Genomic DNA, 24,265 nt, shown 5'->3' with positions numbered 1-24,265 from the left:
GCTGATCGTAGCCCAGTAGGCATCGGTTCTTCTGCGGAAAATGCGACTGCGAGTGAAAGCAGCGACGCCACGGGTTGTGCGAGCGATGATGATGCCACGGAGGAGACGACCGAGTCTTCGGCTCGTGCAAGCGTCGAAGACGCTCCTAAAAAAATGACAGCGTCGAAGAAGAAAATAAAATCTCTTTCGAAGACAAAGAAACGCACCGAAAAAGACTCGAGCAAGACGAAGAAAGACGATACGGGGAAGACTGATGAGAAGAAGGCAAAGAAAAAGAAGAAGAAAGCTCGTGAGGATACGAATCAGAGTACAAACGATTCTGCTCAGGATGTGGAAGAATCTGGTGCTGAGAATGACTCTGAAGCGGACGACGCTAAGCTGAAGTTAGAGGAAGAAGCGGAGAAAAGCGGGACTACTGTACCTAGAAAGGTGAAAGCGAGCGCGAAATTCCCAGGCGCAGAGGAAAATCGAATTAGCAGTGTTGGAAGTAAAAGAGAAATACGACGCAGTGTTGGCGTAGACCGTGCGACCATAGGCACGACGGATGTTGAAGGAGTGGAAAAGGAAAGCAATGAAAATGGCAAGACGAAACAGCGAGAAGCGGATCGGCGAAAGCGGCTAGAGAAGTGGGCGGAGATAGCGGAGAGACGGCGACGGGAAGTGGCGATGAAGAGGCAGGAGGAAAAGGAGAGAAGGGAAGCGGAACGATTAGCGGCAGCCGAAGAAGAGTTGCGAATAGATCGTATGAAAAGGGAGGAAGAGCAGCGGCTGCAGGACCACATCGCTAGGAGAAGGCAAAAGATGCTGGAAGAGCGCGAGGCGAGAGAGCGAGCGGAGCGCGAAGCGGACGAGCGACGCGAGGCGGAGAAGCGGAAACAGGAGATGCTGCGACGGCAGATGGAAGAAATGAGACTAAAACTAGAAAGCGAAATTATTCGACGTCGAGAGGAAGAGGCGAGGAGACTCGAGTTGGCGCGGATTGAGGCCGAAGAGGAGGCGGAACGACGGCTGCAAGAAGAAGCGGAAAGATTGGAGTGGGCGAGAAGAATAGCCGAAGAAACAGACGAAACAAGGAGAGCGGAGCTGGAGGCAATGAGACGAGAAGCGGAGGAGGCGGCACGACGACGCGAGCAAGAGAGACGACAACGAAGCGCCGAGGAGAGAGATAGAATCCGTCGACTTGAAGAGGAAAAGCAAAGAGCATTGGATAAGCAATCGTGGTACACCGAAATGGCTTCAGAGGCGCTTAGAACGATGCACGACTTGAAGATAAACAGAGCTTTCACGTACTCCTATTTTACACTAGGCCAGTCGCCTGACTTTTATGCGCAGGATTTATAGAAACGGTAGTACTGTACTATTTATTGATTTACCTTTTGTATTTAATTAATTATAATTGACATAGGGGCGGCTCTTCTTCATCGGAGTCAAATTCCACATTCGGGTCCTTCGACCACGTGCCGTCCTCACTTTGTAGCCAACCAGCTCTGCAAAGGACGATTGGGAACGTTTCCTGCAACTACAGCTATGGCGCTCACTCTTTCAGACGTCGAACTCTCTTCTGCTCTTCGAGAGCCGCCTCCGAAACAGCTTTCCTAAGAGGTGAAGTAACGCGTTTTTTGTAGAATACTGTTTCGGGCCCATTACTCGGCTCCGGTTTCGCTCTTCGGTTTTTTCCCACTGCGCACACCAGCTCTCCACGGAAAAACGTAAACGGGATCCTTTCGCAGCACTTTCGTCGCATTCGAGCCGGTTTTATCCGGAAAACGACGTCTCGTAGTGCTTCCGAAAGCCCCGGACGAGCGTGGTCGAAAAATCGACTCATTGCCCCGAGTGTTAGCCCCCGATTCGACAGCCGTACCATTTCCGGGCGCATTACTAAGTAACTGCACAGCCCTTTTCGATTCTCTCAGCAAAGGGGCCTCAATAAAGAGACCCGCATACAAAAAAAGCGCTTAGTATCGATCGGAGAAAGGTACCGCTTTGGTGGAGCTATCTAAAGCGCTCTCGTGTTCAATTTTTTGCCTTTTGAGCATCGATTCCTCTTCGACGTCCTTCTGGTGCCGCGAAGCTAGGATAGGAATCGTGCTCTCAAGCAAAAAAACCCAACACAACAACGTATGTAACCTGTAGCGTGCTTTTTTCCTCGCCTGTGCAACGACAGCGTATCTGTCGTATCGAACGTCGGCCCATTTCGGCACACGAGACAAACATACCTAAATGGGATGACTGAGAGAGAGAGAAAGAAGTCTCTCTTTGCATGTACCTCCCATTTTTAGTCAGAGCTGCTTCACCCTCGGGAATCCCCTCCAATAGCAGATTGTCGACCCTACGCCTCTAATCAGATTAGGGTTTGTTATCCCGGCCGAGTTCTATCCGTAGCAGACCTTATTCAAGCGTATTTCTCCGTATTGGTCACCGACGAGCTTGAAAGACATAGCTCATACTTATCAATTCTCAATGACCCGGATACCGATATAGAATACATGTATTTATATTGGATACAAGATAACTTCCTATAACGATGATGATGATATTGTGCATGCAATATCAGCGGTGGCGGAGCGGCAATTCTCTTCTACACATATGTGCTAGTGGAACTCTGCTCGACGACGACGACGGGTCGTTGGAAGGCTCTCGTGCATTCTTTCGGCGCCCAGTAGTATCGAACGACCAACCTGAACTTGCTCGCCCACGCCCAAAACGGAACGGCTATGCCTGGAAGAAGGACAGCGGCATACTTGAGCAAGGCTATCGAAAAGATTTGGGACTGCTTCGAACACGTTTTTTTCTCCAAACAGTTCAACGTGTTCAGCTGCGACTCGGCGTCGAGACGCGCGGCGCGTTCGTAGAAATAACACGAGGCGAGAATGATGTAGCTGGTTGCGTTGATGACGTTGAAGGCGAAGAGGAATGGCAAACTCGGTTTCGCCTTGGTCGGCTGCGCGGCGACGGTGACGGCGGCGGCGGTGGCGGCGGCGGAGGCGACACTTTTTCTTTCGGTATCCTTTGTTGCGCTGTCGCTTTTTGGCGGCTTCTCTTTCGGTTGACGTTTTTGCTTTCGAGCGACCAGTTGGACTATTCCGGATGCAAAGAGGAGAAGGGACGTGACGAGTATTGCCATAATAGGCGTAATGACGAAGCCGGTCAGAAAGGTTTCGTTCTGATTGCCCGGCGAGCAGACGTTTGCGAGAACGTCTCCGTCGAGCGCGCTCATTGCGAAGACTATAACCGAGAGGCAGAGAGACGTGAACCAGACGTAGAAGTGATGGAAATTTTCGCCGAGCGACACGTCCTTCTCGGTCCAATCCATTGCCGTAACGAGGAACCATTGGAGAGACAGGAGCATCCACCTAAAAAGTAAAAACACGACCTTAGGCTAGAAATATATAGAACCGGCCACAGCCGAAGTAATAATAGTGAATAGGTCTACAGTAGAACACAGGCCTCTTTGGTAGGACTTTCTACCGCCAGTTCTTAGAAAACGGGCCAACCACGAAAGGTGTTCGCCAAGTCTACGTATTTATGGCCACTCACTGTTCTTAGCGTGAAAATAGGAACAACCTCTCTAAGTTTGACGAATACCAGTACATAGTTTTCTGAGACTGCTGATTCGCAGTAACGAGTGTTGCTATACTGCGAATCAGCATAAACTCGGCCCTATAAAAACGCGCGCGAACTCACCAGAAACCAGCGGCCATTGAAAAGTAGTACGTAAGTATGAAGGTGGCGATGCATGGCACGCTGTCTTTAAATCGGTCCGACGTTCGAGCGGCCGTTCGATTAGCTTCGACTTCCTCGCACGCGACCGATTGTCGACGGAGAGACGCTCCGACGATGAATCCCACGGAAACGACCATCAAACACGCGACCAGGTAAAAAACGGCCTGTTCGGTGCCGCGAAATCGTCGCTTTTCCACGCAGCGCGCCGGCAGAGCGAATAGCACGCAAACGAGACACAGGACCGATAAAACGACGAGCCACTTGGAACCGGAGTCCAATTGCTCGTCCGAGAAAGGACCGTTGCACGACGACCTAAAAGAGAATACCGATAGAGTGAAATTATCTTTAGGAACGTCGTCTATCTAGGAGGGAAAGACTATAGGAAAGGTCTTTGCATTTCTGGATAGACAATTGTCTCGTACGTTAGTCAGCACATTGGCTAAGCTCTAACCCTACACAAACTACTACAGTCTCGAAAGATCACGAATGGGCACTTAAAGTCGCTCCTTCTTGATTTTTTAATCAGAACTTTGCGCGCGATTTTAGTAAGGGAACCGGCGTAATCGGAGTATATACTGTATATACGTGCGTACTTGCAATATTCAATTCCAGCGAACGCGTCCATTTTTCGTTGACTGACGAATAGTGGTGCTTTGCACGACCTTATTGTCGTCGTCGTCGGCATCGTCGGCATCGACGATGTCGCCTTTGCCGTCGACGACGTCGTTGCGCGAAAAGTTGACGACGTTTCGTTGCTCGATCGCGTCGTCAGGGCGACGGTCGGAGTCGGAGTTGGATCGCACGGGGCGAAATTGTGTATGCACAGTTCGCCGCTCGTCGAATTGGGAAATTTTTCGCAATCCAAATCGTCGGGCCACGGTCGCTGGTGACCGCGCACGACCGGCTCGCATCCCTTCCGCGCGCATTCGCACAATTCGCGACAGGGCGGCAACGTCTTATTGTCGTCCAAACAGTACGGGTAGTAGCGCGAGCAGAGAAGTATAAGCAACGAATCAGAGCAATTCGTGTTGATTAGAGGATCGTAGTCGGCGAATATCTTGCCCGCCTCCGCTTGGGTGTCGTGAAATAGGTCGTTCGGGAAAAGAGTCCGATTGTAGAACTGACGGCACCGGGGTTCCGTCACCGTTTCGCATCGATACGTCGACGGCCCTTTGGACCACGTATGAGCCGGTAGAGGGAGTATTGCCGCCGCTGCAAATAGAAAGATGCCTGTGAACATGCTAACAAGAGCCCCTAGTTCCCCGCGAGAGGAATCTCGATGGTTAATCGTCTCGCAGCCGGCCTGTCGGGTTGAACGAGGAATCTGACGCTCGCTGTTTGTCAAGTCGCGAATAAAAAGGCGAGTATTGGATTAGATCCAAAAGCCTCTCTCTTTGTGTTCGCACGTGACCGCGCGTCAATCGTCATCGGGGCATACGCGAGCGTTTCTTCGTTTTGTAGTCGGCAAACGGTTTTAAATGTAGTTCTCGAATGATCGGCGTGTTTGCGGGTGGCGTCCGTGCGATTTTTCATCGATTTTGAAGCGAGTGGGGCGTGGTATTTAGACGGTCCGCACGTGAGCCGCTGGAGTAAACAATGGCGGGAAAACATTACTATCTTTTCAAGCTATCTAACCAAAGAGGCACAGAAGAGGAAACAAGCAAAGACGAAATAACTACCGGCGTGCGCAAAAAGCGGATTTACGAATCTACTCCTAAACTATTGATCCCCTCGTAAATACAAGCAAAGTCCCTCAAACATCACTCTCCTGCTGCTTCTTCAACATGCTTTCTTGATTACTCAAACTTCCAATCATCATCTGCTGCTGCGCTACGTGCGCGTAGCGCAGTCCTGGATCGGCGGACGGCAAATAAGGCTGGGAGCCCATCGGTTGCTTCGCCTGTGGCGGACCGTACTTCGGAACGGAATCGGCGCGAGTCCCGCGCGGAATGGCCGGATCGTGCGATTCCGTCCTCGCCGCCGCCGCCGTCGCCGCCGCCATCGTCGCCGGATCGATCAAGATGCATCGACAGCGAAACAGAAACATCTTCCATGATTCGAGCGTCTTTCTCGACCAAATCCAAAATCCGGACGTCGTACCGACGAGCAGGAGCATGAAATACTTGATCATAAACACGACAAAACTCGGTCGCGCGCCCTGCAGGCAATCGGGCGCGGTGGCGCGGCTCGCACACGCCAACTGAGTTGTCTCCCACGACGAACGGTTGGTGCTTTCGTAGATTAGGCAGGCGGTGACGATTGCAGCTGGTACCGTGTACATGATCGAAAATATTCCAATGCGAGCCATGAACTTTTCCAAGCGCGTCTTCTCCTTCGTCGCCATGCCCATTGGCAAGTTCACTTTCGAACGAATGCGGAACATTGAATAGAAGCCGGCGAGAAGAAAAAACGTGCCAACGAGAAGACAAATGAGCAGCGGCGCAACGACGAATATGTTGTGCGACGCTAGATCGCGGACGCCAACAAAACAGACGCCTGACAGGTAATCGCCGTCAACTTTCTGCAGAGCGAGCACGACGATGGTCAATATTGCCGGTATCGCCCACGCGCACAGGTGAAAATACTGTGACAGGCGATTGATTGCCTCCGTTCCCCATGCCAAGACGGCGGCAAGATACCACGTCAGTGTCAATATGACCCACCATAGAGCTGAGGCTATGGTGAAGAAGTAGAGGACGAGAAACTGCACTGCGCACGAGATGCTCTCGCTGTTCATTTTCTGATGCAAGAAGCCGATGCGGTTGTTGCATGCCACGTTGTGCGATGAGCCCTTCTGAAGACCACCGTATCCAGTTAGGTAAATGACTGCAATGACGAAGTAGCAGAAGGCCAACAAAATGATGGGCCGTTCCGGATAGTTAAATCGTTCTCGATCAATGAGAAACGTGAGAATTGTTGCAAACGTGGCGAAGGTGCACAATAGGGCCCAAGCAAAAATCCAATTGGGTGCAAACTCATCGCGCTCATTGAGTGTAAAGTACCAGTTGTCTGGTAGGCCAGACGGAATTGGTGGGCATGGAAAGCCACATCCCTTATAAGGAGAAGAAATATTTATACATTATTCACGTGACTACAACCCCCCGGCGGCGGCGGTCAGAACGGCTGCACCGGCCGGTCCCCTCCCTCCCCATAAAGCGCATACCTTATGACCGCCAAACGTATAGTCGTTTCGCGATGCGTTGACGCGTAACGGCTGCGGACACAAGTCGTCCGCGGTTCTCCCCGTTGTCTCGATTGGCGGGGTTTGAAACGTTGGTAGATCAACGGTCGGTGCAAAACCCCGATTTCGATCCCTAAGCTGTTTCGCCGCCTTCGCCAACTCTGTGTCGTTGACTCCGGCGCACTTGTCGCTGCCGTCCCATTCGGGCAATCTCTCGCAGTCGAACTCATCCGGCCACGTAAAACGATACCTTCTCATCAGGCCCTCACAACCTCGGCGCGCCGATTCGCACATATTCCGACAGGGCGGCAGTACACGATCGCCGCGCAGCTCATCGACCTGGCAAAATGGCGCGTACATCGAACAGACGAAGAAGATCATGAAGTCGCTACAGCCCGTCGTCAACGATAACAACCTACTAGTGACGTCGAAATCGCGTTGCGCCTCTTGAGCGCGTCGCTGTTGGAGCAAGTTCGGAAAGGCGGTGTAATTGTACTGTAGAATAGGGAGGCATTTCTTTAGAGGAATCCGTACGCACTTGACGTCCTCGCGAAGTAGATCTCGATCGAAAGGATCATTCTGCGCCGTCGACGTCGGATTCTGCGCCGTCGTTCGCGACGACAGCGCGCACAATAGAAGACAAACAAGTGCCGTCTGCTTACACAATAACATCGTCGATCGATTAGGTAGATGGGAAGCCTTTTCGCGACGCGTGACAGAGAGGCGAGAGAGCGCGAGAGCAACGGCGTCGCAGAAAGTGAAGAGGAAGCGGTGGTCGAATGACGCTGAACGGGACACTCCCGATTGGTCTGGTCCCGTCGCGTTTTGCATTCTCCGCCGCCGCTATCCTCTTTGCGGTGTAAAGCGTCTGGATCCTTTCGAGTGGGAGGTTCTCGTAAGTGCTAATGCTATTAGCCGCTGTGAAGAGAAGAAGAGAATAGTGCGCAATCAGTTGCGAGGGAGCGCGTGGGTAAGCTGAAAAGACTCGCGGACGCTTGAGCGCCTGAAAATCGACGTTCGGTGATTCGGCGGCCTCTTGTTTTCTTCGACCGATTAATTGTCGGGAGTTGATCCGAGACCGCAAACACCACGTGATCGTCGTTTGCACGCCACCTGCACCTTTTTGCCCCGAGCGGCAAGAGGGACTCTGCTGCAACAAGAGTGAGCGTCGTGATTGCTTCTAGTTTAGACCATGAGGAGCACAGACAGACTCTAATAAATTATAGGTAAACTGCTTCAGTGAAAACCCATTTGATTAGGACTCATTCCGATTGGGCCATCAAAGATAGACTCTTTTGTATCACTGCGTGCGATCTTCGCTTAGAATCTATTTACCGGGCGCTTTTCAATGTTATCTGCAGTAAAGGAGTACAGTATTCTTCGACACGTGCAAATGCACGTTTTTGGTAACAACTAGCGTCTACGTCACCGCAACTAGAAACGGAAGCTGCGCGCACAGCCGCTTTTTAGAGCCTCAATTTATGTTTCTCGCGCCACGGATCGCGAACTCTCGGCTTCTCTTCAACCGAATCAAATAGAAATGGCCGTAGCCGTCGCCCGTCCGTGCAACATAGAAATGAACATGGACAAAGCTAAACTACGCGGTGAGGGGCGTTGCCACCCGTCTAGACGAAACGCGAACCCGGGGGTCGAGAAACGAAACGCCGAACCGAAAATTTTCCTCGCACTGGAAAGAAAAAGAGAACGCAAAGAGTGACGTCGCGTTTTCTTTTCTTCGTACAGAAAACAGCGGGACGCCGCCGCCGAAACTCGGCCGAATGCAACGACTAAAACGAAGGCTGTCGCAGAGTTTCAATCGATTCGGTAAGCGCTAAGCGCGCGGCGTGCGTCACCCCGTTGGGACGCATTTTCGTGACGAAGAAACCGCAAAGAACATCGAAAACGTATAAGTGTAGCGGACACGGTCTTCGATACGGTGTTGCGGGAGCCCTTTGTTACGCCGCAGGGGAGGGGAAGCCCTCTAGGGCGACTTCGCGGGCCTACACGTCTCTTTCTTTTCTAATGTTTCTTGTTTTCGTTTCTCGTACCAGTTCCCAAGGATAATGAGTCCACGCGCAGGCAAGGAGTCGAGGTAAGCGAAACCCATGAGAACACGCGCGCACGCCCTCCTCTTGAAAAGGGGAGCACCTTGGCGATCGATCGCATACAGTATACGAAACGCATGACATCATCGCGCGTACGCGTCAAAACTAATCACTAAATGACTTCGTATTGTCGTCGGCTTTCGCCGCAGCCCAACGGCGCCAGCTCTCCTCGAAAAGGAAACTATCGTCAGCTAGAGTCGAGTACGAGCCCCGAAACGGTAACGCCTAGCGGCGTCGACGCCGCTAAGGCGAAACGCCTACGGAATCGACGGCACTCTGAAGCCGTACTGCCGAATATTGTCACGACGGTAGCCGCTTCGCTGCCGGGCGGACGATCGAGTCCCTCGTACATGCCGCGACGACGCATGTCTATGTCGGTATGGTGCTAACGGGCGGTCGGAGGTTCGAGTCCGACAAAGGGCGTCATTGTTTTCTTTTCTTTTTTCAGCCCGATTCGCCTTTCGGCAAACTCGAAGCGTATCAGAGGTTGGAAATGCTCGGCGAAGGATCGTACGCGACCGTGTATCGGGGCGTAAGCAAGTCAGTTATGGCTCTTTCGTTCATTCAATCGCCCTCGAGTCGTGTGTTTTCGTCTCCCACAGCATCAGTAACCAAATTGTGGCGTTGAAAGAGATTCGATTGAACGAAGAAGAGGGAACGCCCTTTACGGCGATTCGCGAAGGTTCGAAACGCGCCGGTGGGGGGCCCCCTTTTGATAATCCCGGTGTCTCGTCCACAGCGTCCCTTCTCAAGGGACTGCGTCACGCGAATATCGTCATACTCCACGACATCATACACACGAAAAACAACTTGACGTTCGTTTTCGAATACGTGGTACGTGGAGCGGTTTATTTTTCTTGCAATTTGGGGGAGGGAAAGTAAACGTCGTCTTTTACCACGCAAGGACACCGACCTGAGTAAATACATGGAGCACCACTTGGGTGGGATTCATCCTCACAACGTCAAGCTCTTTCTATTTCAATTGATACGCGGTCTCGCCTATTGTCACGCCAGACGAATTCTACACCGGTGTGGATGTGTGGGGAGGGTTTAGCATCCCACGCGGGCGTTGCTGACTTTTGGTTTTTGTTTCTAAGGGATTTGAAGCCACAGAATTTGCTCATAAATCAAAACGGCGAATTGAAATTGGCTGATTTTGGTGAGTGAGGGAAAGGAGTAGTAGACACACTCTCTCTTGGGGGTCCTCTCTCCTTTTCCTTCTATAATTTGTTTAGGCTTGAGACCACTTTTTACACAAAAAATTGTCTGGGTTACGTAGACAGTGTGCTCCCAAAACGACTTGTTTTATTTGTGAGTTTGAATTCCGTCGTCTTCCTCTAGGTCTTGCTAGAGCAAAGTCAGTTCCCAGTCACACGTTTTCGAATGAGGTTGTCACGCTGTGGTATCGGCCTCCTGACGTTTTGCTGGGATCGACAGATTATTCCACTTCCTTAGACATGTGGTAAGTTTTAGGCTTATAATAAATTTATAGGACTCATTTATTCTTTTTAGGGGTGTCGGCTGTATCTTTGCTGAAATGATTTCGGGGATGCCGCTGTTTCCTGGCATGAAAGACACGGTGGATCAGTTGACAAAAATCTGGCAACTGCTAGGCACGCCTACCGAGGAAACGTGGTCTGGCGTCAGCAAGCTGCCAGAATTTCAAAAATGTAAGAAATGACTAGTGATGGAAGTACTTATGATCGTTTTTGTCCTGTATTTCAGATGAATTTTATCAGTATACGCCTAGTCCTTTGAAAACTTACGTGCCACAGTAAGTGACATTCCTCATGTAGTAACTCTAATCCATATTTCCTTTTTGCATAGACTTATTGGATCGGCTGGAGGTGTTGAGCTTCTGACAGAGCTTCTTCAGGTAAAAGAAATCATGACAGCTATACTGATATGCTCTATACTCCATGTTTTGTTCTCAACAGCTTCTGCCCCGCAAAAGAATCTCGGCTGCCGATGCGATGAAGCATAAATACTTCAAGGGTCTTGGTCCGGAGGTTCTCACTTTGCCGCCAGGTAGAAATGCAAATACGTTTGTGCTAAATGATTAATTTCTCTGCTGTAGAGAGGTCAATATTTTCTATTCCTTCTATTCAGCTGCGAGACGGAAAGAAGTCATTGACTCCGACGCCTTCTTCTGTTACCAACGGAACGAGCGCGATTTGAACATATTGAGTCTGGCACTCTGTGCATTTTCTAAATGATTATCATTAGAGGACGTTTGTATTTATAAGAATTTTTAGAGATAGTTGTAGTAAAGAGAAATGGTTGCGTTATAGGAAAATTTCCCGGATTCTCGCTGCTCATCCGTAACTCCTAGTAGTAGAGCGAAAGAACGGAAGACCGAAAGCAGCTCGACCAGCGGCGCAGCCCATGCGCGGTCAATCCTTACGTCGCCGTCGTTCGTCACGCCGTCGTCTTGCTACGCCATATCTTCTCGCCACAGCACGACTACCGGTTGGCTACGTAAAAGAACCTACCTACCTACCTACCTATGTACTTTGCAGAACCGTGGTTTGCTAACGAATGGGGACTCCCTGGTCCGATTGTGACATGCCGCTCCAGTGAGCTGTAACGTGATGCCACGTGCGACGCGCATTGTTGGGTTTGAGAGGTGCCGCCTATCTAACGGATCTGAATCTCTAAGGCTAATAGATGAGAAGCCGAAGCGATATATAATATGACTAAGAAAGCGAATAAGGTAAGTACAGCGTGTAGCAGCAACCTATATTTGTCGCACCAACGTTCTGTTTTTATCCTCAAACAACTTACACTTTGCCACAGTATGGTCTTGGGTGAGAGGCATTTCGCTATGGCCCCGTTAACCCCGAGTGGCGTCATATGCGCACGAAACTCGTGCTCTAAGATCACTGGCGTAGGAACCAGGGGGGCTAGGGGGGGCTGTAGCCCCCCCAACTTTTCGTCTGACCACGCCCTTTCTTCGTTATCGTGCACTAAGTATAGCTCTACGAAGAGACGTGTTGTAAAAAATTAAGTGAAATGTAGCAGAATGCATTATATTTAGTGGCTTGAGTGAGCGTGGTCCTAAAAATTTTTTGCGCGCGCAACTTAGCCCCCCCCCCCCCCCCCATTCAATGGCATCTTCCTACAGTACGCCCCTGAAGATAACGGTTTTTTGGCGCTTTTGCGTTGGCGCTGCTTTAGTGAAGATAATGCATGTCTAAGACGTATATTTTGTTGTAATCACAGCCCATCAAGGCACATTGAGGCTCTATCGTGACCTTGCGGGGGGGGTTGCGAGTGCAAAGTTCACGCACGCAGTTCTGCGTGGGAATAAAAAAGGGTTTGGGATTGCATATCAATATCAGCAATGGACCTGTTACTTCGTATACAGTATAGAAAGTGGCGCTCAAGGGATAGATATATTTAAACACGGTTGACACTAAATTCAATTTTTTGACTGCATAAAAATTGAGATGTTCTTTGAACGTTTTCTGTGTTTAGTTGATACTATCGGTCAGGCTCATATCGACGTTCCTGTCTCTATCGCTGGTATGCAATAGTTGCCCTGTGCCAGGTCAGTTGAGACAAATTACGCAGAGGAAAGTTTATCATCTCTCCCTTCACAGACCGTAATACAACATTAGATTCTAATTTTGAGGTCAAGGGAGTTATAAAGAGAGACAACCTCGAAGCGCCACTCCAAGGAAATAATATAACGTTCAGAAAAGGCGAATCCTCAGAGATTCGTTTTATATATGCATTCCCTGTTGACAAAAGCCTTACGTCAGCAGAGGACAGGCTACAGCTAAACGGACAAACGATATATCCACGATGCTATGAGAAGTCTCAAGAGGAAGGAGGTGTTTACCTTACGTTTAAATCCGTGGACGTGTCTGATACAGGAGTCTACACTTACGCTATTGCTCATAATGGAATTACAACTTACTCCATCGATTTCTACCTTACAGTTTTAGGTAATTTTCCTAATCACGGAAATTCTAATCAGTATATTCACTTTTGTAGAGGAAGACAGAAAACATAATGTCACAGTAAGGCTTGGTGATCCTCTAATCCTGAACTGCTCAGGGGTGGGACCCGGAATTGTATGGGGTTTTAATGGGCATTCTTATTCTTCGGAAGCAATGCTTCAGAAAACAAGCGTGACACTAAGTGACAAAGGGGTATACCGTTGTTATACGTTTGGTAATGACTTCTACGTCTATGACACAATAACTCTGAAGGTTCTCTCTGAAGGTAATTAAATTGAAAGACGTACAATCGTTTTGTATATACGGTAATGTTATTGATAGATGGTTTTTCTGACGATGAGAATAGCACGGAAAGAGCCCAAAGTGCGGTCTATACGCAACCAATATCTGACCATGCAATTCCAGTTTTGCCTTGGTCTCATATCATTGCAGTCATAATTGCTTTTGTTGCTGGGCTAGCTATCTTGACTGTACCGGTTCTCTTGTTGTGGAAATTTTACTTTAAAAAGAATCGTCGAGAACCATCGCCACGTTTAGAATTAGTTGAAAAGATTGATAATCTTGAACGACAGATAATGGGTGTTGAGGATGAAATACATAATCATAATCCAACGGATACCGGAAAGAAAAATTCAAAGGAAACGGATGTTTGATCGTCATGAAACCCACTTTTACATCAAAAAAGTTAGCTAAGTGCACGAAGTTCATTGAAGACTCTTTCTGTAGCATACAAGCTTATATGTATAGCTTGCTGGTCGAGGCACGCGCTTTCTATCTGTGTTTATACTGTGGCTGTGGATCTTACATCGTACTACTCGCGTACAACAACGTCTATATACATTTAGCAATAGATCTGCCGTGTAAAGCGCATGAAGTAGTTCACAAAAAGGCAAAAATTACTAGCAGCCCTTTGTCAGACGGTTTCTGTCAACAAAATTCTTCTGAGCTTTTTCACAGGAAGAAACTATACAAGTAAACTATCGAGTAGGTGTGATGAATTACATTCAATAATTACCTTTTTTTTCAGGTGACACAAAGCAAGATAACGAAATTTTTTTCCAGAATACAGGTTTGCAATACGCGTCAAAGAAATACCAGCAGTTATTCAAGTAAACACATTTAGGCCCTCGTTTGCCTAGACTATTGATCACCTGGGATATCTCCTCTGTATTGAGTGAAGTGTTCAAGTGTCCTTGAAACGTGACAAAAAAGGCTTCTCGCTCTTCTCCTTCTATCTGCATCCTCGTTTTGTGATTACGCCTTCGTAAGTGACGCGCGGTGAAATTTCCAAAAATGTCAAGAACGATCTGGCGGAAATCTTGCGGAAAAATAGGATTCTGTTTCAAAAAAGGCTACAATTAGAAGATGCAGCAGCAAGATGATATCTGACCGAGAGTGAGCAGCTGCACGTTTTCTTGATCAGTCTAACTTCAATTTCTGGAGGCTTCGTAGAAAAGAATTTCTTGATAGGGATGCCATGTCTTTTTAGATCACGCTGTTCTGAAGAGAAGAAATGTGTGTACATGTAAGAATTTTCTTCTTGTACAGTACCTGATTTCACTGAAGAGGATCTAACGAAAGGACTACAACTGTTGAAAGTAGAATTTTGGCTTTGCACTTCTACAATGTAGATCGTTGACTCAGAGGTACAAATATTTGTTTTCTTAAATTCAAAATGTCGTTGTTTTGTAGAATAAGCCAAAAGTTTTAGAGACGACCTCGAATTATTGACGTCGTGCATCAAAATTCGAATCGTGTACACATCCGGATGCAGGACAGCGGAATTTCCTACAACAATTTTCCACGTGACATTAAATCCCCATCCGCAAATGCACTCAACAGTTACATTCTCCGGAAGTGGCGGAAGATCTAAAGCAATCATCAAATTGTTGTCGTCATAAGATAAGAAGAATATTACCCCAAACTGTTATTGAAATACTGATTTGATGACTGTAATTACCTCGGGAGACAACGCAGCTGTATTGCCCTTCGTCGTTCTTCTGCAACTTCTTCAAGAATAGGAAAAGAGTTATTGTTTGGCGACGTGTTTCTGAGGCAATCATCTCATTGTCTCGAGTCCACCGAAAGTCATCAGCACCGTCCAGGTGATCGGCTGTGCATGATACGTCGAGACTTTGTCCAATCACTACAGGGTAATTACGAGGTATAATTGGTCGTATTCTTGGCAGTTGCTCAACTTCGAGTATAATGCTGTCGTTTAGCGATCTTTTACTAGGCAATGGTCCGCTGCAGACGTACGTTCCTTCGTCAGATTTTCGCACATTTTTAATTGTCAGCGTATAGATTTTCTCATCTCTTGAAGTAGAGGAAATTCTGTCGCTTAGCAGTACCTCTGATTCTGAAGCTGAATCATTTGAGAAGAAATGGTACCAATCGACCCACTTGACGAAACCGTCTAAAATACATTGCAGAGTAACAGACAACCCTTCGACCACCAATTTTTTGTGTTCTTTTGCTCTCAGGCGAGAAAACAAAATTGTGACGTTAAATCTGTGGATGATTGTTCCGTCGTTGGTTGTACAGTCGTACAAGCCCTCGTCGTCCTTTCGAACGTGGCGAATCGTAAGAGTTTCTTCGTGATTTCTTGGTATTAGGATTCTCTGCGTTTTTTTCAGCCACTCGATATTGTGCAAAGAATGACGCCTTTTCCACTGAACAGAAGTATGACCACGGGGACACGTCATTGTAAATGTCATTTCTTCGTATCTTTGCACTGGCTCCGTATCTACGACAAAATGTCTTCAAAGCAACACAAGTGATCTCAGGTTGCCCGCCTACACATTCAATCATTGGCTTTCAATTATAGAGATCAACCAGGAAAATGCAAACGGAAAATTTAGCAAAGAGCTGTATGACAATACAGGGACAAAGGAAATACTAAACTGAAGGACTCAGCCAATGAGAGTAGGTGAGTAAGATTCGATCCGCTACGTATCGACTTACAAAAACACCTGTATTGCTTAGCCAGCACTAGGACTGCCAGCAAAAGCAAAGGCAAGACTAAATGCGGCTTCATACCGCGAGAGAGCGTCGATTTTCCGAGAAATTCCACCTTTTGATTTTCTGTGTAAGTTCTTTTGACTCCAAACGGCAAAGCGTGTAAAACTTTGCAATGCTGCTGTCAGCTAACCGAGAAATTATCTCAAAACTGGAGACCTTTGCTGTTCGTTTCGAATCTGCTTTTTGGCATCACGTGCCGTCTTCCGTTTTATCACGTTCTTTACGTCATCGGTAACACCTAGCGCGTTAGGATGGACTCGAAACGACGAAAACTTGACGACGAACAGGTTCTGTCTATATGAGCAGAATGCATGAGTACATCTTTTTAGAACTTCAAAAACGAGAATGACGAGCTCTATTTTCGGTTTCTCATCTTCCTTGCGCCTTCCCTTATCTCAAACTTTCTTCAGATCCTACTCAGACTTGAGCATACACGAAGAAATGCTCGGCGACACAACTTGGACAAACGCCTATCGGTTAATGTGCACAAAATTTCGCAGCCATGAAGTCGCAACCAAATCTATTTGACGCAGAGATGCAATTGAAAAAATGAATGACGCCTTCCCCACCGAACAGAAGTGTGACCACATGTCATTGTGAGCGTCATTTCTTTGTATCTTTGCACTGGCTCTGTATCTACGACAAAATCTCTTCGAAAGCAACACAGGTGATCTCAGGTTACCCGCCTACACATTCAATCATTGGCTTTCAATTATAGAGATCAACCAGGAAAATGCAAACGGAAAATTTAGCAAGGAGCTGTATGACAATGCAGGGACAAAGGGAAGACCAAACTAAAGAACTAGAATGGCTCAGCCAATGAGAGTAGGTGAGTAAGATTCGGTCCGCTATGTATCTCAGTCTAAACGACTTACAAAAACATCTGCATTGCAGCTAAGCAATGCCATTGCTTAGCTAGCAGTAGGAATGCTAGCAAAAGCAAAGGCAAGACTAAAGGCGGCTCCATACTGCGAGCGAGCGTCGATTTCCAACTTTGTTGTTTTCTGTATAAGTTATTTTGACTCCAAACGCCAAAGCGTAAAAAGCGTTGCAACGCTGCTGTCAAATAACCAAGAACTTATCTGAAAACTGGAAAACTGGAGACCTTTGCTGTTCGCTTAGAATCTGTTTTTTGTCCGCTTTATCACGTGTCTAGCATATTAATTGCATCATCATTAGGGCATATATATGTATATAATCTTGCTGAGGTTTACACCAAAGCAAAGCAGCCTATTTTACCAAATCCAAAGACTTCTAAAGCAGTTATGCTGCAGTCAGGTAGTCTGGTAGCGTATTGGATGTACAACTTGAAACAAACGAAACAGCAAAACGTAAATTGGTCTCATGCTTAGCTCCTGAGGGAGTTAAATTTCAAACTGTGAAGTCGCTGCGTGAACCAAGAGTTGCTGAACTAAATTCAGTGCGTATTAAAAATCGCGTACAGCCTTGTTGGCGACTTACAACACTGCACCATGGCATCATTAGCAGGGGAAACAGACGAGAAAATTTCAATCATTTCTTTTGCAATTTGTTGAGCTTTCTTACACAAACCCAATGAAACGAAGCAGTATCCTAAGTTTTGAGCAGCTTCAAAATTCAGTTAGAAACTAATCGTGGTGAGAAACGCTGTATCAAACTTACCTGCACAAGTCTGGGGGTGTCCACGTGGCAAAGACCTCTTGCAGATGTCGAAAGCATCTTGCAAGAATGGTCTAGCTTTTACCACTTGTCCACTGTTGCAGTAAATTAAACCGATATTGTTCATCGCTAAGACAAAGTGGGGGGTGGAGTGGTTATCAAAAAGAAACGATGTGATAATTGCAGAAACTGACTAGAAATGAGATCTGGGTGTTTGCAATGATGAATTTTTTTCTGCAACTCTAGGCACTCTGAATAACACTGCAGCGCTTCGGATATCCGACCCGTTTCTTCCAAAGCAAAGCCAAGGAAGTTTAAATCTAAAGTTTAGTAAAGAAATTTGTATCATATTGTAAGTAAAACGAGGCTACTTTTTGCAATAGCGCGGTTGAATTCAGGTAACGGTGACTGCTGCTTCCAGAGAGCTAAGCTTCGCTTTAGCAGCTGAATTCCGTCAGAAAACTTGCCTATTTTGACAAGAGCAAATCCGTAGTCATGTAAGTCTATACAAATCTCAATAACAAACTTAAATGCAAAACGAATGTATTACTACTGTACAGTAGGCAAAGCCTGGGTCATCCAGATCAAGGCTAGCTTGGGCAATTTCAAATGCTTCTTTAGTAAGATTTTTGTTCTGTTCGTGTTGGCCTCTTGCAGCGTAACATCCGCCCATATGTCGCAAAGCTACGCAGAAAAAGCGTTCGAAGTTCTAGGTCAATGAGTAGACTAACATTTTGCTATGCGCATGTCGTCTCGCGGAAGCGAACTCCGTTGAATCTTCAAAGCCTCCTGAAAACAATTTATAGCTTTTGAGTGGTTTCCAAGCTCAAAGAGACACAGACCCAGATTTGCTAATGCTGCAAAAGTGTTCCATGTAGTACAGATGCATTATTAGGCATTTGTCTTACTCTGGGCTAGACCAAGGGCGTCTAACGAAATCGCCGATCGTCTAACGACCAGCGATTTTTCTAACAGAGCATGTAATTGATGCAATTGTCCAGTGGTCTTGTAGACGGCAGCCAAGTTATTTTGAACTATAAGACACGCGTCCCGATCTGTTTGTTCATCTATAACTACAGGGATTAATATACCTGTACTGACGTGTTTGAGATCGCTTCCAGTAGACAGCAGTGCGTTTAGGACGCACAAAAATAGCTTTTCGGCCTCTTGGTGAGCTCCCTGACGAAGGCGACAAATTGCTATTCTGTCAGCAACTAACAGAAAAGGTATTTCATTGGGCAACAAGATTATGAGAATAATTTATCGATAGAACTTACCGTACCACTTTTGAGCTAGCTCGGAAGTAGGCAGCTCGTGAGGACGATTTCCTCGTATAGCTTGTGAGTAGTATCGTTCTGCCTCTTCGTAGCATTTATGATCTTTGTAGGCTTCGCCGAGATCGTATGAATCTGAGTAAGCAAAAAGCGAAAGATTTACACGAAGACACTCACATTCGGGTATATAATGTACATCGTAAGTTTCTTTGTTCTTTTTCGGCGATTTTGAATTGTGACTCCAATTTTCTAAAGTTTGCTAGACGAAGGCTACACAGCTCCTTTGCAGTTTGCAGATGTTGAAAGGCCAAAGCGACGACGCAACCGTAATCAATGAGACCTGGATACGTCTCGCTCAACATTCCGCACAAAAGCATGCTCTTTGCAATTGAATAAAGGTGAGAACTGACAGCAAGCAGAGACGAATCGGGATCCAAGTGTTGAACGACGACATCAAAGTCAGGTAGAATTTCAGAAACGCACGAGGCAACCGATAGAAGCAACGCTTTGAATTCTTCTTCATTTTCCATGCATCGTTCAATCATACTACGCTGAACGAGATGATGAACATTATATCGTATTAGTCCGTCGTTCTGTACAGTCGACTGAATGAGGGAGAATTTGTTCAAAGCGCTCAGACCCAGAGACATGTAGTATTGACTGACAGACTTTTCGCTGTTAGAAAACGAGGATCTCTCCACGAGATCATGAGGAATGTCCCGAGACGAAAAGACCGAACAGCAAGACAAAACGATGTAGCCTTCGGAAGACTTTCTCTGCACTTCATCTATATCCAACTCCCACGTCAAGTAAGCCATGTCTCTTTTGCAGAGTTTGTTTACGGCAGAGACGAGTAAAGCCCGATCGTTTCGGCGGCACGAAAATTCGTCGATATTTAGAGATTTCAGATCGTCTGGTTCGCTCACTCCTGCTTGCCAAAGCTGCTCTTTTAGATGAGAAATTCGGAAATATTGCAAGCACTTGTTGAGATCAAGAGCCGCTGCTTTCAATTCACTAACTCGCTCAACCAAGAATTGCCAGTAAGTGAAAAAGTTCATATTGTGAGTTCGAATAAAAGTGCCAGCGTGGGCTATAGCAATGGGCAGTCCTTCAACAGGAGGCTTCAATGCTATAGCGTCAGCGCAACGTCGATTTTCTCCACTCATTGTCAAATACGATTCGGGATCTTTTCCTGCCCAAACTAACAATGCCTTCGTGCCGTTCTCTCCTTCAAGGTGGTGCAACTTGATAATGTTAACGACCTTGATGTCGTCGATTGGCTGCTTGAAAACGGCTTCCAATAAATGCTCTGGACTCTTTCGTGTTGTAACAATGACATGGCATACGACGGATGAAGGTGGGATTGCATCTTCGACCCAGTTGAGATGATCAGCGCTGTCGTATATGAGCAAAGCTCGTCTATGTTCTCGTAAGTAACGTGTGAAATAGATCATCTGCTCGGAAAAGTTGGAGCTTCTTTTGAAACGAAATTTTTCGTTTGATAGAACTTCAAGCATTTTAAGCTAAAAAATGAAACAATTAGAACGCAAGCTGTATAAAGGCGCCTGCCACAGAGCACTGTAAGCTTAACTACTATACGATAGATCTTACTTACGTTTTGAACTAAAGAGACGTGCAGGGAAGAACGTGATTCAGCGTTGAAATGGAAGATGCCGTCTCTGTACGCCAATTTGTATTGGACTGCATAACGAAACGCCAGACTCGTTTTACCGACTCCTCCCATACCGCAAATAACCTGATCAAACTAATTCTCCTAGAAGCTAACAAAGGCACTGGAGCGCTTACCTGAATCTTTCGATGAGCAAGGTGCTGTACAATAGCCGTGCTTTGATTTCCTTCCCAGAAGAACTCTTCTATGCTCACTAACTCTGCTTTTCGGCCAACATAACGAGGATCATCAATAACACTTCGTGAAACCACTAAGGTACCAAAAACTTAAGATAAAACAATACTAAAAGTAATTGTTTACTTTTAGGTTTAGGAATCTCATCTTTCTTGGATTTAGTTCTGATTTTGACGTCGTGCAGAATGGTTTTAAAACTATCTAGATCTTTCGACCCGTGCTCATCACAATATCTCTGCAACATCGTCCAGGCTTTGTGTCGATTGCTCAAATGAAACAGATCTTTATCAATAGCATCTAGTTCGGCCTTGAGAAAGCCAAGAGCAGTCCCTAGTTCTTTCCAATGTTCATCTACGTCTTCAAAAGCAAACAAGTGAAGCTGATATTGGTAGGTGTGAGCTGCAAAGAAACCAAACCCGTAAGTAAAAACGAGCTTTTGGCTTGGTAGATTAGCGCCCAACCTAATGACGCCGGTGGAAGACTGTCAGTTCTGTTTGAAAAGACAATCCGTTTCTTGAATAAATTTGCTTTCAGCCTTACCCTGCTGTCGTCACGCGCTGCAAAGAATTGATTTGGCCGTTGGTATGTTCTGATCTTGCTACAAGTCCTGTAAAAAGTCAAAAAACGTACAATTAAAGAGAAGTCAAGTATGTACCTGATGAAAATTGTATTATCTGCTTTCTGATTTCCTCAACGTTAGATTCATTACGAAGAGGATAAGACAGTCTTGCGGAAGTACGAAATACACTCTTTTTATCCATGACTTCAACCAGCGAAGAAAACAGTTCGACTGCTACGCTCAAATTGCTTTTGTTGTGGCGTAATATAGACGAGGACAAGTGGAAAAGATTGTTACATTCGGTCAAGGACCAAGGATCTGCATTACAAATTAAAAAGAATAAAGATTGTGCGAGAGAAGAAACCTTTATTGGTAGAGGTTGAGTTCTGACTGCTCAGTAGAACGTATGGATTGGATTGGCCAAAAACGTGAGGTGCACAGAACGGTTCTACATAACGTCTTAATAAATTTTACAGAAAAACGCGCGCCACACGAACCAAAAGGATTTGCGCATAGACTTAACAGATTGAAAAGTGAGAGCTGAAGGGGATTGAGTTCATTTGTCTCAGAAGATTCTATATGAAAATATGGCAATTTACTTTGCATAACTAAAATAGGTTAACTTTTTGGAAGGCTGATAGCCTTGACGATTTCGGGATCAGTAACAGAGGCCGCTAATGAAAAGACTGCAAAGTGGTTAGACCTCTGCCCGTTTCTGTGAGACAAATGTGCATAGAGTTTTTTAAGAAGAGCAAGAGAGGCGTGAAATTTTCTAGCAGATTCATGATTGAAACGTCTGCTGTCGAAATTCAATTCCAGATCAATTCCACATTGACGAATGTCGGCCAATATAGCAAAGGCGCTAAGAGCCCGTTGTAGACTCACAGTATTCCAGGCTGCTGAAAATATCAGCAGTTGCTCTTTGCTAACTTGAGACATTTTTTCCTAGAGAGCGACGTCAGTCCGGCTGAAATTTCGATTTGCAGAAGAAAAATACGGGAACGCGTTGCAACGCTTTTTGAATTAGTCTTACGTTGTTATGACTCCAAAATGACTCCTTCCAAGTCGTGACTGTACCGTGGCAACACCTCTAAGGCGTCAAGTGAAACAAGAGAGTCCTCCACCTACAGTGTAGTGCGCGTTAGCGTCGATTGTTAGATGGACTCGAAACGACGAAAACTGGAGGAGCGATACCAGGTCTGCCTAAATACGCAGACCCAAGATTCTTCAAATGCAAACGACGAGCTCTATTTTCGGTTCTCGTCTTCCTTGCGTTCGTTCCTTTACCAACTTTCGTCTTCCTCAGATCCTACTCAGACTTGAGCATACACGAAGAAATGCTTAGAGACAAAATTCGAACAAGTGCCTATCGGTAAATGAGTACGAAATTCGCAACCATTAAGTTCCACCTTGCATATGCACACAGAGATGCCATTGAAAAAACCAGGGCCATGCAAAGAGCCATAGTGGCCGACGTTGGTTCAGGAACAGGTTAACGTATTGCTTTCATGCTTTCTTTTTTATTTACTCTCTACGTGCCTGTTATACATATTTATTCGCTATTTTATTTATTCCTTCCTACCTTTAATAGTTTGATGTACTCCAGGTATTTTGAGCTGCTTTTGTGTTCAGAGCGGAGCTCAGAAAGGTACTGAGTGGCAAAATGTCTGCAAAGAAACGTCAGTACGTACGGTCTTTGTAGTCTACGCCGTGGAAGCCAGTGACGCTTATGAATTCGCCAGACAAGTTACAAAAGTAAATGGTCTTGACAAAAATGTGACTGTGGTTCACAACAAGGTTGAGGTAAGGATAGAAGAAGTTGTGCGCTCCAAGAGATAAGGAAGCACATGTAGGATTTTGTACCGCCTGAGAAAGTAGACGTGATTGTGAGCGAGTGGATGGTTAGACTATAGCAAATAGTGCTATAACTATTTCATTGATATGTAGGGTTACTTTCTGCTGTATGAAGGGATGTGGAGATCCGTGCTTTGGGCTAGAGACCACTGGCTGAAACCTGTACATACAGAGTATCTTACTATGATAATTTTGTTTTCAAGCTGTTTGGCATGTAACAGGGTGGCTTGATGCTGCCATCTTCTGCAGAAATATTCCTTGCTCCTATTAGTGATCCAGACTACTGGCTTGAAAAGTAAGAGTGACGTGGGTACGATTTAGAGGTACTTAGGTATTTTTATAGAGTTGATTTTTGGCTGGGAGTAAAGAAGGAGTATGGTGTTGACATGTCGGCTTTGAGTCTGTCTGCCTGGAAATCAGTTTGCTGTAAGTCATATGTGCTCCTTAATTAAGGAAGAGAGGACTATGTTTGTGTAGCCAACGTTCGTGTCGTCACTGTGGATGCGGTCCAACTGTTGGCTCGTGAACACAAAGTCGTAGAATTTAACATGGCTGATGCGAGGGTATCAGATCTGGAACACGTCAAAGTGACGAGACATAAAAATAATCATTTTTCCTATAGTAGTTTATTGTTTAGAGTCGATTTGATTTCTCTTGCATGGGAAGTGGGACTCTGCACGGATTTGCTGCCTGGTTCAAAACGGACTTTGAGGGATCAGATGGAATCGTTCTTTCTACATCTCCTTGGGACGAGTAAGCAGAGTGTCCTCATAGCCTCTATTAGATGTATACGTACATTACAGACCGACTCACTGGCAGCAGTCAGTTATGTATATCGAAGTTCCTCAGAAAGTAGAGCAGGACACGAAAATTAAAGGATCTTTAGAAATCAGAACGAACAGTGAAAACAGCAGGCAAGCCTTCTATTTTAATTGTCTACTGTCTATATCAAATCATCTTTGTTGTTGTTGCAGATTTTTAGACATTGTTCTTTCGTTTTCTGTAAACGATTCGCCTGAAGTAAGCAGTCTCTATAGAATGACAGATCACGCATAAATAATGAAATAATCCGCGTACGGGA

The 24,265-nt window shown here is 46.2% G+C and overlaps 10 protein-coding genes and 1 long non-coding RNA gene across 23 annotated transcripts in view; 6 read left to right on the top strand and 5 right to left on the bottom strand.

Annotated features, from left to right (window-relative positions):
* LOC136190038 (neurabin-1-like) overlaps positions 1 to 56 on the top strand; it is a 3,765-nt gene extending 3,709 nt beyond the window's left edge. Inside the window, exon 14 of the mRNA XM_065978112.1 lies at positions 20 to 56. Coding sequence (XP_065834184.1) covers positions 20 to 56 — 37 coding nt within the window. The remainder of the gene's footprint in view (positions 1 to 19) is intronic.
* LOC136190445 (uncharacterized) lies at positions 7 to 1,412 on the top strand. Its single transcript, XM_065978597.1, has one exon. The coding sequence runs from the start codon at positions 154 to 156 to the stop codon at positions 1,339 to 1,341; it is 1,188 nt and encodes a 395-aa protein (XP_065834669.1). The 5' UTR covers positions 7 to 153; the 3' UTR covers positions 1,342 to 1,412.
* Positions 1,286 to 2,516, bottom strand: LOC136190448 (sodium channel modifier 1-like). The gene is made up of 7 exons (XM_065978600.1): positions 2,388 to 2,516; positions 2,267 to 2,337; positions 2,128 to 2,216; positions 1,980 to 2,071; positions 1,648 to 1,922; positions 1,539 to 1,595; positions 1,286 to 1,487 (listed from the first exon to the last, which is right to left on the bottom strand). The coding sequence occupies exons 1-7, from the start codon at positions 2,436 to 2,438 to the stop codon at positions 1,391 to 1,393; spliced, it is 732 nt and encodes a 243-aa protein (XP_065834672.1). The 5' UTR covers positions 2,439 to 2,516; the 3' UTR covers positions 1,286 to 1,390.
* LOC136190441 (frizzled-1-like) lies at positions 2,473 to 5,118 on the bottom strand. The gene is made up of 3 exons (XM_065978592.1): positions 4,317 to 5,118; positions 3,685 to 4,035; positions 2,473 to 3,353 (listed from the first exon to the last, which is right to left on the bottom strand). The coding sequence occupies exons 1-3, from the start codon at positions 4,961 to 4,963 to the stop codon at positions 2,579 to 2,581; spliced, it is 1,773 nt and encodes a 590-aa protein (XP_065834664.1). The 5' UTR covers positions 4,964 to 5,118; the 3' UTR covers positions 2,473 to 2,578.
* Positions 5,119 to 5,320: 202 nt separating this feature from the next.
* LOC136190440 (frizzled-2-like) lies at positions 5,321 to 7,723 on the bottom strand. The gene is made up of 2 exons (XM_065978591.1): positions 6,887 to 7,723; positions 5,321 to 6,775 (listed from the first exon to the last, which is right to left on the bottom strand). The coding sequence occupies exons 1-2, from the start codon at positions 7,574 to 7,576 to the stop codon at positions 5,477 to 5,479; spliced, it is 1,989 nt and encodes a 662-aa protein (XP_065834663.1). The 5' UTR covers positions 7,577 to 7,723; the 3' UTR covers positions 5,321 to 5,476.
* Positions 7,724 to 8,038: 315 nt separating this feature from the next.
* LOC136190444 (uncharacterized) lies at positions 8,039 to 11,305 on the top strand. 2 transcript variants are annotated; one of them, XM_065978595.1, is made up of 16 exons: positions 8,039 to 8,310; positions 8,364 to 8,508; positions 8,648 to 8,728; positions 8,956 to 8,996; positions 9,159 to 9,386; positions 9,458 to 9,549; positions 9,612 to 9,691; positions 9,749 to 9,843; positions 9,914 to 10,038; positions 10,107 to 10,168; positions 10,351 to 10,471; positions 10,522 to 10,679; positions 10,735 to 10,783; positions 10,837 to 10,885; positions 10,947 to 11,037; positions 11,087 to 11,305. In XM_065978595.1, exons 2-16 carry the CDS (start codon positions 8,445 to 8,447, stop codon positions 11,185 to 11,187), a joined length of 1,437 nt encoding a protein of 478 aa, XP_065834667.1. In that variant the 5' UTR covers positions 8,039 to 8,310; positions 8,364 to 8,444; the 3' UTR covers positions 11,188 to 11,305. The 2 variants fall into 2 exon arrangements, with proteins under 2 accessions (XP_065834667.1, XP_065834666.1); XM_065978594.1 differs by having other exon boundaries at positions 8,039 to 8,508.
* An 80-nt stretch (positions 11,306 to 11,385) lies between these two features.
* On the top strand, positions 11,386 to 13,844 carry LOC136190446 (uncharacterized). The gene is made up of 6 exons (XM_065978598.1): positions 11,386 to 11,478; positions 11,529 to 11,722; positions 12,487 to 12,559; positions 12,612 to 12,959; positions 13,009 to 13,239; positions 13,296 to 13,844. Exons 2-6 carry the CDS (start codon positions 11,702 to 11,704, stop codon positions 13,625 to 13,627), a joined length of 1,005 nt encoding a protein of 334 aa, XP_065834670.1. The 5' UTR covers positions 11,386 to 11,478; positions 11,529 to 11,701; the 3' UTR covers positions 13,628 to 13,844.
* Positions 13,832 to 16,188, bottom strand: LOC136190443 (neural cell adhesion molecule 1-like). Its single transcript, XM_065978593.1, has 6 exons — positions 15,939 to 16,188; positions 14,893 to 15,720; positions 14,526 to 14,843; positions 14,365 to 14,474; positions 13,990 to 14,311; positions 13,832 to 13,938 (listed from the first exon to the last, which is right to left on the bottom strand). The coding sequence occupies exons 1-6, from the start codon at positions 16,009 to 16,011 to the stop codon at positions 13,874 to 13,876; spliced, it is 1,716 nt and encodes a 571-aa protein (XP_065834665.1). The 5' UTR covers positions 16,012 to 16,188; the 3' UTR covers positions 13,832 to 13,873.
* Positions 14,941 to 22,220, top strand: LOC136190449 (uncharacterized). 11 transcript variants are annotated; one of them, XR_010670554.1, is made up of 21 exons: positions 14,941 to 15,229; positions 15,279 to 15,557; positions 15,611 to 15,750; positions 15,802 to 15,903; positions 15,960 to 16,471; positions 16,529 to 16,662; positions 16,714 to 16,828; positions 17,880 to 17,958; positions 18,017 to 18,130; positions 18,194 to 18,859; positions 18,904 to 18,973; positions 19,021 to 19,090; positions 19,163 to 19,370; positions 19,590 to 19,947; positions 20,004 to 20,336; positions 20,413 to 20,487; positions 20,547 to 20,852; positions 20,904 to 21,159; positions 21,220 to 21,418; positions 21,472 to 21,758; positions 21,807 to 22,220. It is a non-coding gene; the product is annotated as an uncharacterized lncRNA (long non-coding RNA). The 11 variants fall into 11 exon arrangements; XR_010670559.1 differs by having other exon boundaries at positions 15,203 to 15,557; positions 15,960 to 16,359; positions 16,406 to 16,471; XR_010670556.1 differs by having other exon boundaries at positions 15,203 to 15,557; positions 19,590 to 19,716; positions 19,861 to 19,947.
* LOC136190439 (uncharacterized) lies at positions 17,179 to 22,433 on the bottom strand. 2 transcript variants are annotated; one of them, XM_065978589.1, is made up of 21 exons: positions 22,364 to 22,433; positions 21,954 to 22,275; positions 21,828 to 21,905; positions 21,695 to 21,778; positions 21,427 to 21,648; positions 21,312 to 21,378; positions 21,233 to 21,261; positions 20,898 to 21,170; positions 20,714 to 20,847; positions 20,523 to 20,663; positions 19,104 to 20,430; positions 18,911 to 19,042; positions 18,725 to 18,847; positions 18,542 to 18,667; positions 18,365 to 18,490; positions 18,192 to 18,317; positions 18,005 to 18,136; positions 17,828 to 17,953; positions 17,637 to 17,762; positions 17,457 to 17,582; positions 17,179 to 17,406 (listed from the first exon to the last, which is right to left on the bottom strand). In XM_065978589.1, the coding sequence occupies exons 2-21, from the start codon at positions 22,267 to 22,269 to the stop codon at positions 17,360 to 17,362; spliced, it is 3,861 nt and encodes a 1,286-aa protein (XP_065834661.1). In that variant the 5' UTR covers positions 22,270 to 22,275; positions 22,364 to 22,433; the 3' UTR covers positions 17,179 to 17,359. The 2 variants fall into 2 exon arrangements, with proteins under 2 accessions (XP_065834661.1, XP_065834662.1); XM_065978590.1 differs by having other exon boundaries at positions 21,954 to 22,297; positions 22,364 to 22,427.
* A 42-nt stretch (positions 22,434 to 22,475) lies between these two features.
* Positions 22,476 to 24,264, top strand: LOC136190726 (protein arginine N-methyltransferase 6-like). The gene is made up of 13 exons (XM_065978969.1): positions 22,476 to 22,586; positions 22,637 to 22,702; positions 22,757 to 22,821; positions 22,937 to 22,978; positions 23,033 to 23,133; positions 23,184 to 23,231; positions 23,278 to 23,346; positions 23,406 to 23,479; positions 23,528 to 23,610; positions 23,662 to 23,771; positions 23,822 to 23,937; positions 23,988 to 24,098; positions 24,159 to 24,264. The coding sequence occupies exons 1-13, from the start codon at positions 22,489 to 22,491 to the stop codon at positions 24,238 to 24,240; spliced, it is 1,065 nt and encodes a 354-aa protein (XP_065835041.1). The 5' UTR covers positions 22,476 to 22,488; the 3' UTR covers positions 24,241 to 24,264.
* Position 24,265: the final 1 nt, after the last annotated feature.

The sequence above is a fragment of the Oscarella lobularis genome, chromosome 8 (genome assembly GCF_947507565.1).
Source record: "Oscarella lobularis chromosome 8, ooOscLobu1.1, whole genome shotgun sequence".
NCBI lineage: Eukaryota > Metazoa > Porifera > Homoscleromorpha > Homosclerophorida > Oscarellidae > Oscarella > Oscarella lobularis.
The sequence above is the reverse complement of the archived record's forward strand: the minus strand, read 5'-3'. Positions and strand labels throughout refer to the sequence as shown.

Coding starts and splice junctions, on each gene's coding strand:
- LOC136190445 (XM_065978597.1), top strand. CDS start 154: ATGACAGCGTCGAAGAAGAAAATAAAATCTCTTTCGAAGACAAAGAAA.
- LOC136190444 (XM_065978595.1), top strand. CDS start 8,445: ATGGCCGTAGCCGTCGCCCGTCCGTGCAACATAGAAATGAACATGGAC. Junction 10,784..10,836: donor TTGAAAACTTACGTGCCACA/GTAAGTGACATT, acceptor CTTTTTGCATAG/ACTTATTGGATCGGCTGGAG. Junction 11,038..11,086: donor GGTTCTCACTTTGCCGCCAG/GTAGAAATGCAA, acceptor TCTCTGCTGTAG/AGAGGTCAATATTTTCTATT.
- LOC136190440 (XM_065978591.1), bottom strand. CDS start 7,576: ATGTTATTGTGTAAGCAGACGGCACTTGTTTGTCTTCTATTGTGCGCG. Junction 6,776..6,886: donor ATACGTTTGGCGGTCATAAG/GTATGCGCTTTA, acceptor TCTCCTTATAAG/GGATGTGGCTTTCCATGCCC.
- LOC136190448 (XM_065978600.1), bottom strand. CDS start 2,438: ATGTCTTTCAAGCTCGTCGGTGACCAATACGGAGAAATACGCTTGAAT. Junction 2,338..2,387: donor GAGAAATACGCTTGAATAAG/GTCTGCTACGGA, acceptor TAATCTGATTAG/AGGCGTAGGGTCGACAATCT. Junction 1,923..1,979: donor TAGATAGCTCCACCAAAGCG/GTACCTTTCTCC, acceptor CTCTTTATTGAG/GCCCCTTTGCTGAGAGAATC.
- LOC136190441 (XM_065978592.1), bottom strand. CDS start 4,963: ATGTTCACAGGCATCTTTCTATTTGCAGCGGCGGCAATACTCCCTCTA. Junction 4,036..4,316: donor GCTGGAATTGAATATTGCAA/GTACGCACGTAT, acceptor ATTCTCTTTTAG/GTCGTCGTGCAACGGTCCTT. Junction 3,354..3,684: donor TCAATGGCCGCTGGTTTCTG/GTGAGTTCGCGC, acceptor TTTACTTTTTAG/GTGGATGCTCCTGTCTCTCC.
- LOC136190446 (XM_065978598.1), top strand. CDS start 11,702: ATGACTAAGAAAGCGAATAAG. Junction 11,723..12,486: donor TGACTAAGAAAGCGAATAAG/GTAAGTACAGCG, acceptor TTCTGTGTTTAG/TTGATACTATCGGTCAGGCT. Junction 12,560..12,611: donor CAATAGTTGCCCTGTGCCAG/GTCAGTTGAGAC, acceptor CTCCCTTCACAG/ACCGTAATACAACATTAGAT.
- LOC136190443 (XM_065978593.1), bottom strand. CDS start 16,011: ATGAAGCCGCATTTAGTCTTGCCTTTGCTTTTGCTGGCAGTCCTAGTG. Junction 15,721..15,938: donor TAAGCAATACAGGTGTTTTT/GTAAGTCGATAC, acceptor ATTTTGTCGTAG/ATACGGAGCCAGTGCAAAGA. Junction 13,939..13,989: donor TGTGTCACCTGAAAAAAAAG/GTAATTATTGAA, acceptor TTACTTGTATAG/TTTCTTCCTGTGAAAAAGCT.
- LOC136190439 (XM_065978589.1), bottom strand. CDS start 22,269: ATGTCTCAAGTTAGCAAAGAGCAACTGCTGATATTTTCAGCAGCCTGG. Junction 21,779..21,827: donor TCTATGCGCAAATCCTTTTG/GTTCGTGTGGCG, acceptor GACGTTATGTAG/AACCGTTCTGTGCACCTCAC. Junction 17,954..18,004: donor CAACCGCGCTATTGCAAAAA/GTAGCCTCGTTT, acceptor ACTAAACTTTAG/ATTTAAACTTCCTTGGCTTT.
- LOC136190726 (XM_065978969.1), top strand. CDS start 22,489: ATGGACTCGAAACGACGAAAACTGGAGGAGCGATACCAGGTCTGCCTA. Junction 22,587..22,636: donor AACGACGAGCTCTATTTTCG/GTTCTCGTCTTC, acceptor CGTCTTCCTCAG/ATCCTACTCAGACTTGAGCA. Junction 23,480..23,527: donor CCAGACTACTGGCTTGAAAA/GTAAGAGTGACG, acceptor GTATTTTTATAG/AGTTGATTTTTGGCTGGGAG.